This window comes from Esox lucius, chromosome 15 (genome assembly GCF_011004845.1).
Source record: "Esox lucius isolate fEsoLuc1 chromosome 15, fEsoLuc1.pri, whole genome shotgun sequence".
In the NCBI taxonomy this organism is placed as follows: domain Eukaryota; kingdom Metazoa; phylum Chordata; class Actinopteri; order Esociformes; family Esocidae; genus Esox; species Esox lucius.
This window is the reverse complement of record NC_047583.1, coordinates 10889630-10903536: the sequence shown is the minus strand read 5'-3', so window position 1 is coordinate 10903536 and position 13907 is coordinate 10889630. Positions and strand designations below refer to the sequence as shown.

Below are 13907 nucleotides of genomic sequence, written 5' to 3'. Positions count from 1 at the left end.
AGTCTCGATTTGCTCATGCAGAATTTGACAATTGAGCTGCTTGCTGAGCAAAAGAAGGCTATATAATTTTCAATTGACCTGATAAAACCATGGGCCTTAGCCAGTGCTGTAGGGTTCTCTGTTTCACTGCTTCTAATTGCCACAGAGGATACAGCCTCCCTCATAACCGTGCCTGTTAATAGGAAAAATATGTGCTAAATAAATATTTTACTCACTATTTTTGTGGATGAAATTGGCACTGGTTTACACTAAACATGACCCCTAAGTCTAACATAGCCTTTTTCCTGATGGGGACGGGACACACACACACACACACACAAAGAGAGAGAACTACTTGAACTCTGTGTAGACTCCACACCTCCATTAGACTGAGGTGGAGCTGTTAGATCCAGAGAAATGTAAAGGACAGCCTGTAAATGTAGCTCAATGTGCTTCCACTTACCCTGCCTGCCTGCTCTCTGCCTGTTGCCTGCCTGCTGCATGCCTGCAGCCTGCCTGCCGCCTGTCTGCTTGCCCTTACCAAGACCCCTGACTGGCCTTCTGGATCAAAGCTCTGGGACGGTGCTGCCCTCCATAAAATGTCTGCCTCCATAGTGACTTGACGAGAGGCCTTGGATGAAAGATGGTGTTTGCTTTTTAGGTCAGTTTGAGGGTGTGAGCCTCACAGGGAAAGATGGGAACCCTTAACCATTTTGTAGTGTGTATATGGCTTGTTCTGGCTTGGTGGGGCTGAGCCTGTAACTGTTTCTGGTTCTGGCTTGGTGGGGCTGAGCCTGTAACTGTTTCTCGTTCTGGCTTGGTGGGGCTGAGCCTGTAACTGTTTCTGGTTCTGGCTTGGTGGGGCTGGGCCTGTAACTGTTTCTGGTTCTGACTTGGTGGGGCCGGGTCTGTAACTGTTTCTGGTTCTGGCTTGGTGGGGCTGGGTCTGTAACTGTTTCTGGTTCTGGCTTGGTGGGGCTGGGTCTGTAACTGTTTCTGGTTCTGGCTTGGTGGGGCTGGGCCTGTAACTGTTTCTAGTTCTGGCTTGGTGGGGCCGGGTCTGTAACTATTTCTGATTCTGGCTTGGTGAGTCTGGGTCTGTAACTGTTTCTGGTTCTGCCTTGGTGAGTCTGGGTCTGTAATTGTTTCTGATTCTGGCTTGGTGAGTCTGGGTCTGTAACTGTTTCTGGCTTGGTGGGGCTGGGTCTGTAATTGTTTCTGGCTCTGGCTTGGTGGCGCTGGGTCTGTAACTGTTTCTGGTTCTGGCTTGGTGAGTCTGGGTCTGTAATTGTTTCTGGTTCTGGCTTGGTGGGGCTGAGTCTGTAACTGTTGAACAGAGTAGGACAGATTATTCTCCCTCTTATTGTCTTGCTTTCTGTTGATCAAACAGTACATTCCTCCTACAGTAGAAGTGTTGCCAAATATCTGTCTGCTGTCCAAGACTTCACAAATAGCTAGTTCTCTCAGCATCTGGACCCAGATGGGATACTGAAGCAAAGTCCAAATGGTGAAGTGAAACAGACTGTGCACACTTTGGCCTTTGTCTATACTTTAAAAAACACAGCAATAAAAACCTTATGGTTCAAGCTAGTCAATTCAAAATTATAAATGGAGGCACAGTGGGGAGAACAAGTATTTGATACACTGCCGATTTTGCAGGTTTTCCCACTTACAAAGCATGTAGAAGTCTGTAATTTTTATTATAGGTACTTTTCAACTCTGTGTGACGGAATATAAAACAAAAATCCAGAAAATCACATTGTATGATTTTTAAGTAACTAATTTGCATTTTATTGCATGACATAAGTATTTGATACATCAGAAAAGCAGAACTTAATATTTGGTACAGAAACCTTTGTTTGCAATTACAGAGATCATACATTTCCTGTAGTTCTTCACCAGGTTTGCACACACTGCAGCAGGGATTTTGGCCCACTCCTCCATACAGACCTTCTCCAGATCCTTCAGGTTTCGGGGCTGTCGCTGGGCAATGCAGACTTTCAGCTCCCTCCAAGGATTTTCTATTGGGTTCAGGTCTGGAGACTGGCTAGGCCACTCCAGGACATTAAGATGCTTCTTACAAAGCCACTCCTTAGTTGCCCTGGCTGTGTGTTTCGGGTCATGTCATGCTGGAAGACCCAGCCATGACCCATCTTCAATGCTCTTACTGAGATACATGGCCCCATCCATTCTCCCCTCAATACGGTGCAGTCGTCCCGTCCCCTTTGCAGAAAAGCATCCCCAAAGAAAGATGTTTCCACCTCCATGCTTCACGGTTGGGATGGTGTTCTTGGGATTGTACTCATCTTTCTTCTTCCTCCAAACACGGCGAGTGGAGTTTAGACCAAAAAGCTCTATTTTTGTCTCAACATGACCTTCTCCCATTCCTCCTCTGGATCATCCAGATGGTCATTGGCAATATTCAGACGGGCCTGGACATGCGCTGGCTTGAGCATGGGGGACCTTGTGTGCGCTGCAGGATTTTAATCCATGACGACGTAGTGTGTTACAAATGGTTTTCTTTGAGACTGTGGTCCCAGCTCTCTTCAGGTCATTGACCAGGTCCTGCCGTGTAGTTCGGGGCTGATCCCTCACCTTCCTCATGATCATTGATGCCCCACGAAGTGAGATCTTGCATGGAGCCCCAGACCGAGGGAGATTGACCGTCATCTTGAACTTCTTCCATTTTCTAATAATTACGCTAACAGTTGTTGCCTTCTCACCAAGCTGCTTGCCTATTGTTCTGTAGCCCATCCCAGCCTTGTGCAAGTCTACAATTTTATTGTAGACTTGCACGGAATTCGTACTGGTTGGTAGGTGTTCAAATCCTTATGTCATGCAATAAAATGCAAATTCATTTTAAAAAAATCATACAATGTGATTTTCTGGATCAAGCAGGGCTTGACTTTTTGGTCAGAAATATCAGATTTTGTACTTGTCCAATTACATAGGTTTCAAGTATCTTGATGAACTTACTTGTTTGCAGTACCGGGGAACGAGTACTATTCTCTTTCTGTGTCAAGTCTAACTCAGGGATAACTTTGGTATGATTGAATTTGGATTCATAGACATTTTTGTTTTATTTATGCCAATGTATCAATAACAACACTTAGTTATTGATGGCGACATTATGCGTGTGTGTTCTACAAATATCAGCTGTCGGACAATAATATTCTTATGGGTGCATCCCTAAAACGCACCTTCGCACAACCACACAGGGCCCATAACTTCTTGTCTCCCAGCCACTGTGGAATAACCTACCAGTTTCTGTTTAGACAGCTTTTTTGATGCAAAAACCTGTGTTAACACCTGGAGGTTCAGCTCAGTTAACGGAATTTAGCTGAGAAGAATGAGGTTAGCTATCTTGTCCTCTTAATCTCGCAATATGATATGTTTGAAAACGGAGGTAAAATCACAGACACGCACACACACACACAACACACACACACACACACACACAAACATCTTTTGAAAAAAATAGACTTCATGAACTGATATCTGTATAATCTATGGTAAATACGGTTTATTTGTGTTGGGTTATAGTCTGGGGGTGTGGTTTAAGTCTGGGTATGCGGTTGGAGTTTGGGGGTGTGGTTAGATTCTGGGGGCGTGGTTGGAGTCTGGGTATGCGGTTTGAGTTTGGCGGTGTGGTTAGATTGTGATAGCTTGGTTGGGGTCTGGTTATGCAGTTTGAGTCTGGGGGTGGGGTTAGATTCTGGGTATATGGTTGGAGTTTGGTTGTGTAGTTGGAGTATGGTTGTGTGGTTGCAGTGTGGGTGTGTGGTTGGAGCCCTGGGTGTGTGGTTGGAGCCTTGGGTTGTGGTTGGAGTCCTGGGTGTGGGGTTGGAGCCCTGGGTGTGGGGTTGGAGTCCTGGGTGTGGGGTTGGAGTCCTGGGTGTGGGGTTGGAGTCCTGGGTGTGGGGTTGGAGCCCTGGGTTTGGGGTTGGAGTCCTGGGAGTGGGGTTTGAGCACCGGGTGTGTGGTTGGAGCCCTGGATGTCGGGTCGGGGCCCTGGGTGTGGGGTTGGAGCACTGGATGTCGGGTCGGAGCTCTGGGTGTGGCGTTGGAGCTCTGGGTGTGGGGTTGGAGCACTGGGTGTGTGGTTGGAGTCCTGGGTGTGGGGTTGGAGCCCTGGTTGTGGGGTTGGTGCCTGTTTTGGGGCAAGGTGTGCCTGGACTAGCATACATTTTTGATGCCTCAGGTTCTCTCCCAGCAGGGTGATTTGATTCAGAAGTCTTAACAGATTTGAGGTGTCCTGGGCTCTGTGCTTTTCTCTAGGGTGGCTTGGAGAGGCTGTGGGGATCATAGATAGCCTGTTTCAGTTCACACCCAGGTTGAGCAGCCCATTATGACAGACCACATGGCATTAAAAAGTCAATCTGGCCTCATCCCGTTTCAGAGTTGTGTCAGGGAGGGGGACCTAGTTTGGTGTATTTCAACAATCCACCCTAAATTACATGTGCACACACAATCGCATGTACAACACACACGCCACTCACACCTCACACACACACACACACCACACATATTAAATGTAGTTGGAGTGCGCAGGGTGATCTCTTTACTAGCCGGGTGTTCCTCCATGCATGCTATGTCCTGGCAGCGACACAACAGCGGCAGCCAGCGCATCATGTATATGAATGCAGAGAAGAAAATTAAATGAAAATCAATTTTTTTCTAATTAACTTTGTAAATTTCCCGCTGAGCTATCAGACAGTTCGGCGTGCATCGCGCAGAGTCCGATAATGAAATCAATTTGGTTCAAATTGTTTCAGGTGACTTTTAATGAGTATCTAATAACCGCCGGAGGATAGAAGGTCAGGATATCTGTTTGTTGTTTTATAAGTGATGGATCGCTTCGATGAAAAAAAATGATATTCAGAGAGGACTGGGCCGCCCTCCAAAAACCAGAGCACAGTGACACTCTGTCACTCCCTGTGCTGTGCTGGAGATTCACTAAGACTGCACCATGGGTTGGAATGCTGTGCTTGAGGAGTGACACCCAATAGATTAATGAAGACCTAAGGGTTGAAGCATTGCCACATTAATTTAGCACCATACTTCATACTGTAGCAGTACAGAATTTTCCATTTTACTAATGCTCTACTTGAGGCCGTCCTCCTCTTGTTCTACAGTTAGCACTGCAGCCAAGCAGCCTGTTCATTATTACAGCTAGGAGCAGTCTGATGAATGAAGGAGAGAGTTCTGCCCAAAGGAGCCTTCAGCTTCATTTGTGTATCTATCGGTCCTCTTAATATTCACTTATGTATTTTTCCCCTTCTCTGAACACATTACTGGGAATAGCCATTGCTAATTCATAAACACACTTGATAATTCTGCCTCATTTATAGTTATTGGAGCCGTAAACTATTACTCCCCCTTCCAGACCATTCTATTAGCTTAGGTGGTGATTTCCCTGAATAACTAAAGTGTAATATTAGTGTTTATGGAGAGTGCTGGTCCCTAAAGAGAGAGAGAGAGAGAAAATATACAGCACATTTCCTCAATAACAGAATAGCCTCGTAGCCTCTGCACTCTCCCTGGGGCCATGGAGTTATTGTTGTGTTTCTTCTTCTTGGTTGCATATTGCGTCTCCCCATCAGAATGCTTCTCTGGCTGACCGGTTGGTTCTCTGTCTCTGGCTTGCCGGCTGGTTCTCTGTCTCTGGCTGGGCCAGATGGTTCTCTGTCTTTGGATGGCCGGCTGGTTCTCTGTCTCTGGCTGTCCGGCTGGCTCTCTGTCTTTGACTGGGAGGAAGGGAAAATGAAAAACATTCTTCTCATGCCATGGCTGCCCTCCCTCACATAAAATAACTGTGGTGGCTGAGGCTGTTTCCCAGGGATCCTGCTGACAGGAAGTGGAGCGTCTTGCACTCCAACACAGCTCAGGCCACGCCATCTCCTCAGAGAGGCTGGGGGAGATGGGCATCATCCGCCTCCACCTTTTCCACCTCTGCATCTCTATGAGCTCCTTCTCCTCTCAGAAACTTTAGACAGCCGTCCAACCAGCCAGCTGGCCAGCGTGATGTCAAGCAGTGAGGTCTGTCCCTCTCAGACACTTCAGACAGCCTTCCAGCCAGCCAGCCAGCCAGCCAACAGAGTGAGGTCTGTCTCCTCTCAGACACTTTAGCCAGCACTCCAGCCAGCAGAGTGAGGTCTGTCTCCTCTCTGACACATCAGACAGCACTCCAGCCCGCCAGCAGAGTGAGGTCTGTCTCCTCTCTGACACATCAGACTGCCCTCCAGCCAGCCAGCAGAGTGAGGTCTGTCTCCTCTCAGACACTTCAGACAGCCCTCCAGCCAGCCAGCAGAGTGAGGTCTGTCTCCTCTCAGACACTTCAGACAGCCCTCCAGCCAGCCAGCAGAGTGAGGTCTGTCTCCTCTCTGACACATCAGACTGCCCTCCAGCCAGCCAGCAGAGTGAGGTCTGTCTCCTCTCAGACACTTCAGACAGCCCTCCTGCCAGCCAGCAGAGTGAGGTCTGTCTCCTCTCTGACACATCAGACTGCCCTCCAGCCAGCCAGCAGAGTGAGTTCTGTTTCCTCTCAGACACTTCAGACAGCCCTATAGCCAGCCAGCCAGGAGAGTGAGGTCTGTCTCCTCTCAGACACTTCAGAAAGCCCTCCAGCCAGCCAGCCAGCAGAGTGAGGTTGGCTCTTCTAGTTCTGTGGCTCTGATGAGTTCATGGTAGAATGAATGGGTGCATCTGGCTGTGGCTCTGCCGTGGCAGGCCTGGCATAGCACCGTCAATTCATTAGCGTTGATAGACTGTCTGGTGAGGCATAAAGGGCACTGGGATGGATCTGGTGTGGCGCACGCAGGATTGGTGTTGGCAGAATGTTGCTTCATTTTGTTTAGGTACGTGCTGTTGTCAGTGTGTCTTACTGGGTTAAGCTGCTTTATTTGTTTTGGTATTCTGTGCTGGTGTGTTTGTGTCTGTCACACACGTCTCATTTTGTCATTTCGTTTTTTCCCCCCTCAGTCTCAGTCTTGTTCTAGGAGGAAAAGAGTCCCTGCCATCCTCTGACCCCAATCTCTCCTCTGACAGATGAGCTTCCCTCCCTCTCTTCTCCTCCCTCCCTCCCTCCCTCCCTCCCTCCCAGCCTCCCATCTCTCTGTCATTCCCTCCTCTGTTCCCTGCTCAAATTATGGCTGAATGTTCCACGTGAGGAACCAAACGCTTGGCCACCTTTCCTTAGCGGCGGTGGGGGGGGGGGGGGTTAGCATTTGTAGCTGCGCGAGGATGTGTTGTAAATATTGGTGTCAAACGTGGAGGGCACTCTCCTTGCCTAACGCCTCAGCAGCCTTGGCATCCTGACATCAGGGGGAGCGTGATCCCCCAACAACAATAGTACGAAGCCGCCGCTGCCTCGCTGCTTGACATCACGCTCTTACACGCCTGCTCTGACTCTGTCTTTAGCTTTCTACCTACCTACCTCTCTCTCCATACGCATATCTATATCTCCCCCTCTGTCTGTCAGCCTGTTTATCCATCTGCCTATCTATCATATGTAACTGAGTCTATCTCTTTCTCCGTCTTTTCCTTTTGCGTTTCTCAGCTCTCCCTTCTGATAATTTGATAAATCTCATTCCTAGCTGGCCTTCATGCCTAGCTGCCCGTGCCAGCCGGGAACGAATGTTGGCATGTGGCGTCAGCATTTAGGTTGCTACATATACAGGTTCGACGGAGTGTAGTCCCATCAATTCAAATCAGCTAATGTGGCTGCATTGATCCACTGTTATTCTGCAAAAGACTGGTCATGACAGAGGTACGTGGGTCCCAAATTGCAAAACATTTAGTGATACGTTATTAAACTACATTTTAGACCTGTATATTTAGCGACTGAATGTAAATGTCAAATAAAATCTCTGGGCCAGACTACTGTTATGGCAAAGATAGCTAAAGATGGTATTAATGTTGTACACTGATGCAAGGGCTGTCTGGATACGTACTCTGCATTATGCACCAAGGGTGTTTGCTCCAAAGCTGTTTTTTAAACATACTTTCAGGCATTTTGATGCTTTATTTCACTGGAAAGTGGAGATGGATAGAGATTAGTGCTTTTTGCCGAAAGAGCAGTGCATTTGAACCCATGTTCCTGTAACGTTTTTTTGAAATATAACAGTTCCAAATTCCGTGGTCAAATGTCCAATTTCCAATTTGCACCATGGTCCTTTTGAGGAAAGCCAATTTCCCCCACCACAACTCCCCAAAGACTGTTCACATGGTCACCGCTAACATTTGCTAAGAGTGGGTTGATGTGTTAAGCAGAATGAGACTATTGTCTTGTTAAGTTTCACATACACACTTAAAATTCAGACCTGAAAAAGCACCTGCCTCTATCCCCTACATAGGAACACAATGTCAGTGTGGCTGGATTGTTAGTTAACTGTTTACAGGCCACGTACGACGTTGTTACTAACTGAATGTTGACATCATTTTAAAAGATTCAGGCCAGCTCTCTCAATATTCAAAAAATTTGTATCAAGCAGCGCACGTATACAAAAAACATTGCCGTCAGATTATCCTTCTCCGTGCATTTTATCGTCCTCGTCGTTAGCAGCTAAGAGTTAGCGTGTCTGCTCCTCTCCTCCTGATGACATCAGTATTGTCTTTGTATCCATGAAATTAATTTTCTAATCTTAGTCAGCAGGAGCGGGGAATTTGCACATTAATATGGAACTCGATCTCCTCTCCCCCTGCAGCCTTTCCCTCTCTGTTCTCTTCAGTTTAAAGCAGCGGGCCCAAAGCGCCCGTGTTTCAGGCTAACGCTAGGCTTTGTATCATACTGCAGGCACAGCCGTGTGGTTTCATTGGAAGCACTGGATTTTGTGCTTATTAACACAGAAAGGATGTCAGTCAGATTTTCTGCCATTTTTGTATCTGCATGTAGATTCTCAGGGGTCCAGAGCTGCTGAGAATGAAGGGAGATCAGAATCCAGCTGTTGTGTAGCTAATTGTATATAGATTATACGAAACATTGGCGAAGGCTTTATTCATTTGTTTCTCTTAATGGCGAATGGTGTTACGTTTATAGCAAGTATTGTCCTATTACAATAGTCTTGCACACAGAATAATAATAAGACTGCTATAGTTGTTAGCTGGTTATGATAAGATGGCCTGTTTCTCACTATGTGACCTTACACTGGTCTCCAGTCTCACCATGTTATGTGACTGGACCAGCGTTGACTCCAGTGAACCCCGGGCCGGAGATTACAGATGATGAACAGCGGTTAGCGGGTGTGGCCACGACTGGACACAGACAGTAAATGACTGTAATGACAGACTGTCTGTCGGAGGCAGGTGGTGATTTGCTCATCTGCATGAGTGAAAGGGTAGAGATGGTCATTGTGACTGACCGCAGACACCGGCCGGGCCTGGATTCAGGGCAGTAGCTGTGTTTGTTAGCTTGGCGGGGCAACCATCGTTTTTCTGCTTTCAGCAGCTGGAAGACACATGGACAATGGCGGGAAGGCATGGAAACATGGTCTCATGCACACGCGCATTGCATATACACACACACACATAATTACCCAGTCACACATATTGCCATTCAATAACGCACTGCAACATGGTGGCAAACAGTTAAATTAACCAATAAATCAAAGATTTATTTCCCCACATTCAAAATGGGATTATAATAATAACCATTAAGTCAAATTGCTTTTATGTCTATTTGATTTTGATGTGTAAATGATGTTGTTTTATAACCCATGTTTCACATAGTTTTGTGGGGAGTGTTTTGTCTTTGCTGATTAACAACTTTGCACATTAAAGTGAAAGACTGAAACCATTTTGAAGTCATAAAATCCGAGTCAATAGAACTCTGAAAAGCAATTTAACAGGTTTCACCCGGTAGTCATTTTGCTCGTGTTCCTTTCTTAATAGCTTTGTTTTGCAATAAGCTCACGAGAGTTGGAAACTGCAGGGGAGTTCATAAATTGAATTTCAGATTTAGCACTGAATTAGTATTGTCTCCAACACCTCAATTGAATGGCATGCCCAGATGAACAAAACTGAAAATACATTTGAACAAATAAAGCAATTTTACTGTTTTGCCTGTGACTGTTTTATCTACTGTCCCTCTTGGCAAAAATATGATTCAATTAATATTATTCTTCTCTTTTCAAGTTAAGCCATTTGTCCAAAAAAAAAACACTGTGGTTCCCTCTTATTGTAATCAGAGCGGCGCCCTGCCTCAGCTAAATTGTAATGCACTGCCACAGAAAAATAGAATATGTAACAGAATATAAAATATTATTTAAAACAAAATGTATTTTTCCTGGGTTGTGCGCAGTTTACCATCACATGAGCATCAGAGTAGAGCAACAACGTCCTGCACTCAACGGTCAGAGTATCAAGCAAGGTCAGCTAGCTAGCTAACCCTCTGTGCATACTGCCCGCTCGCTAGCTCAAAAAGAGGCACGCTCCCATTAATTTCTAATGAGAGCCAGCGAATCACAGCGAGAGTGGGCAGTGCTACGCTCTGAGATAAAATCTCCCAGACAGATGAGAGTCGAGAAATGAGTTTGGCAACAACCAATGGCAAGATAGATGTTCTCCGCATCTTGAAGTCCCTTCTCTTTTCTTTGCGTTAGTTTAAAACTCACTCGCTAGCTTAAAACATTGACATTGACATATACGTATATACATGTACAAAATCGCCAGTGTATCAAATACTTGTTCTCGCCAATGTATATAGTGTGTATTGTGTACATTTTCAAAGGGGAAACTGTGTGGGAAAAATATACACTAAACAAAATTACTATTTCAATAATTCTTTACATAAGATAAAGAATATTATTAGGTGGAGGACATTGTTAGAGATTAAGTTAGTAAATGTAGAGAACATCTCTAATATAAAAAGTCCTATTTACATGTTTTTACTGTTGTTAATTAGCTTGTGCTCAATTGTTTTGGATAGGGATTGTGTTATAATACCAACCACGCTTTCACTATTCCATGTATGTACTCTACGTGGACATATTACCTCATTAGTTAGTAGGTAGTTGCTTTTATTAGGAGACTGGGAGGGGATTCATGAACAGTTCTGGAGAATGGTTAACTGAGGGGGAGTACTTAGGTTATTATTAGGGAATGATGTTAAGAAAGTATTGTCAAATAATGTTAAGAAAATGAAGTTGACAGGCAAAAGAGACTGGTGTACAGGGAGGACTATACACCAGTCAACTCCCCCCCGTTGGGAAAAAGGTTGTGGAAACACTTGAAGATATTTCAATGGGTCAACAATTATATTATTTTAGTATGAGCTTGTTGGCTCATCCCAATAAAAATGTTTTTGTCTGTGATGAAATCTCATTTAGCAAATATCGGAAAAGCTGTTTTAGTTTAGGGAAATCTGGAGTCAGTTAAAAAATCTGGGGCTAGTTACTGCATGGATTGTACTAATGGTGTGTACTAATGGTATGTGTTTTAACTATGAGAAGTAAGTCTCAGAAACTAGCATTTTACTTTCCTCTGAAGAGTGTAGAGGTGGCATTCTGAACTTGGCAGCAACATGAGTGGATGTTTTCCAAGTTGCGCTCACTGTTTTGGCAAAGAGGACCCCCTTGAGACAGAAAGAGGACTGAGATGGGAAGGAAGAGCAAAGAGGAGAGAGGGCAGAGAGGGGAGAGAGGAGAGGGGAGAGAGAGGAGAGGGGAGAGAGGAGAGGGCTGAGAGAGGAGAGGGCTGAGAGAGGAGAGGGCTGAGCGAGGAGAGGGCTGAGAGAGGAGAGGGGAGAGAGAGGAAAAGGGAGAGAGAGGAGAGGGGAGAGAGGAGAGGGCAGATAAAGGAGAGGGGAGAGAGAGGAGAGGGCTGAGAGAGGAGAGGGGAGAGAGGAGAGGGCTGATAAAGGAGAGGGGAGAGAGAGGAGAGGGCTGAGAGAGGAGAGGGGAGAGAGAGGAAAAGGGAGAGAGAGGAGAGGGGAGAGAGAGGAGAGGGGAGAGAGAGCGAGGGGCACCTGAGCATATCCCATATCTCAGCAGAGTGAGTGACATAGTGCCCTGGATCTGTGGGCTGAGGAGCTGTGCCTTTTAGCCACACTTGTCTAATTAATCAGAGTGTTCAGCAGGCTCCAGGCAGGCAGGCAGGCACATCAGAATACTTCAGGCTGCAAGCAGGCAGAGATGTTATGTGTGCTGGGTTTTAAATGAAGGTGGTTTTAAGGGGTTATGTAGGATATGATATTCCTTCAAAACCTAAAACAGCGTAATTAAAAAGAACAATCATCTGATTCTCTTGCAGCTGTGCGTGCGTGTGTGTGTGTTTGTGTGTCTGAGCGTCTGCTGAGTTTGCTTCCACATTTTGTAACGTGTTATTAACTTTGTGGTCAGATTATGGTCCCCGAGGAGCGAGCGTGTGAGTGGGTGGGTGGGTTTGTGGTTGTCCTTCTGGTCAGTGACTGAAGTAAGTGGTCAGTTTGTACAGGCAGAGCATTCCTATTGGAAACCAAACTAGAAGACAAGCTTGGACATCCAGCACTCCCTGTTCACAAGAACAGGCTTTGTGTACCTTTCCACAGCGGAGTAAATTCCTTGGTATTTTGCTGCATGGCATGTATTTTGATATTGTCTCTTGATTAGGCAGACAACCAGTCAGCCATTCAGTCTGCCAGCCAGCCAGTCAGCCAGCTTGTACAGTACAGTAGGCCATTCTACTGCTTCACGCAGGGTTGGCTAAGGCCTTATTGAGTGGGGATATGGAACTATTGTTGAGGGAGCCTGGAGATGAGACCCACACAAAGCCCCCGCCCCCAACACACACACGCACACACACATGTGCACACACACACACTCACACGTCTGACTGAGGCAGACAGTGGGAACAAAATGTCATAAATCATCCATGATTCAGCACAATGGAATGGAGAGGAAATAGCAGGGAGTAGAGAATGGGAGACATTACAGTCCACATCATATGCCTTGCACACAAATCCTCCACACAGGTGACAGATTAACATTAGCCTGACATCTAGGCTGCTACTCTCTGGCAGACTCAGAAAATAACCTGTAAATGTGAAATACAGTGGTTGAAGGGAATAGATTGCTTCAGGCACTTCTCTTTTTTTTCAGTTTCAGTGTGATATGTAACAGTTGTTCATGAAGAAGATGAGTATTTGACAAACAGACAGGTTTGAATCTATTGTTAAATACACTAGTAGTGGAATTGGACTACAGTAAGTTCACCTAAATGACTCCTTTGCAGTGCGGTCAAGGGGTAATCCACCCCCTGGAGTAATTGCACAGTAAATCCTCTATTTTAGTACACCCTGAAATGCATTTATTGTAAACATATCTTTAAGGTATTGCTATAACAAAGAGCACTAACCCGGTCGTCTCCCCCCGTCTGGCACTGTGTCCAGGTGGCCTCGATGGACTTCATGGCTATGAAGCGTTCCCAGCTCTACGGAATGGGCAACAACCTCTACTCTCAGCAGCAGCAGGGCGGGCCCTACCCCTGCCAGCCCTACGGAACGCCTGCTCCACACCGATACCCAATGGGAATGCAGGGAAGGGGCCAGGTTGGCATGAGCGGGATGCAGTACCCTCAGCAGCAGGTACGAACCGTTTGTCCATATTAGGAAGACGTTTACAAGTGGCTTTAGCAACCGTTTATGCTACCGTTACTTCCCAGGGCGAATAGCTCTGTCGGACCATGTGACCTGAGCAGAGAGAAGACAAGCCCGTTCCCTGGTTCAAGCTTGACATGCGGTTTGAATGTATGTTGTAGTTTTGCTCAATTGCAAAAACACAATTTCTGAAACCTTGCTCCATTTTCTGAAAACATTAAACACAAAACCTCATCTTCAAGCACTATTTACAAAACCTCTGACTCCTCTCGCAAAATAAAAACAGTTTTACCTGTGTTCAAAATCAAACACTGCTCTCAAATCATAAACAAAGTGATCAAAATGATATACACTATCA

General features: G+C 45.9%; 1 protein-coding gene across 3 annotated transcripts in view; it reads left to right on the top strand.

Moving 5' to 3' along the window:
* The window catches only part of LOC105015777 (AT-rich interactive domain-containing protein 1B), a 173113-nt gene that overhangs the window by 15064 nt on the left and 144142 nt on the right, over positions 1-13907 (top strand). For all 3 annotated transcript variants that reach the window (XM_010879178.4, XM_020054096.3, XM_010879177.4), the window contains exon 2: positions 13343-13537. In XM_010879178.4, the coding sequence (XP_010877480.3) occupies positions 13343-13537 (195 nt within the window). The remainder of the gene's footprint in view (positions 1-13342; positions 13538-13907) is intronic.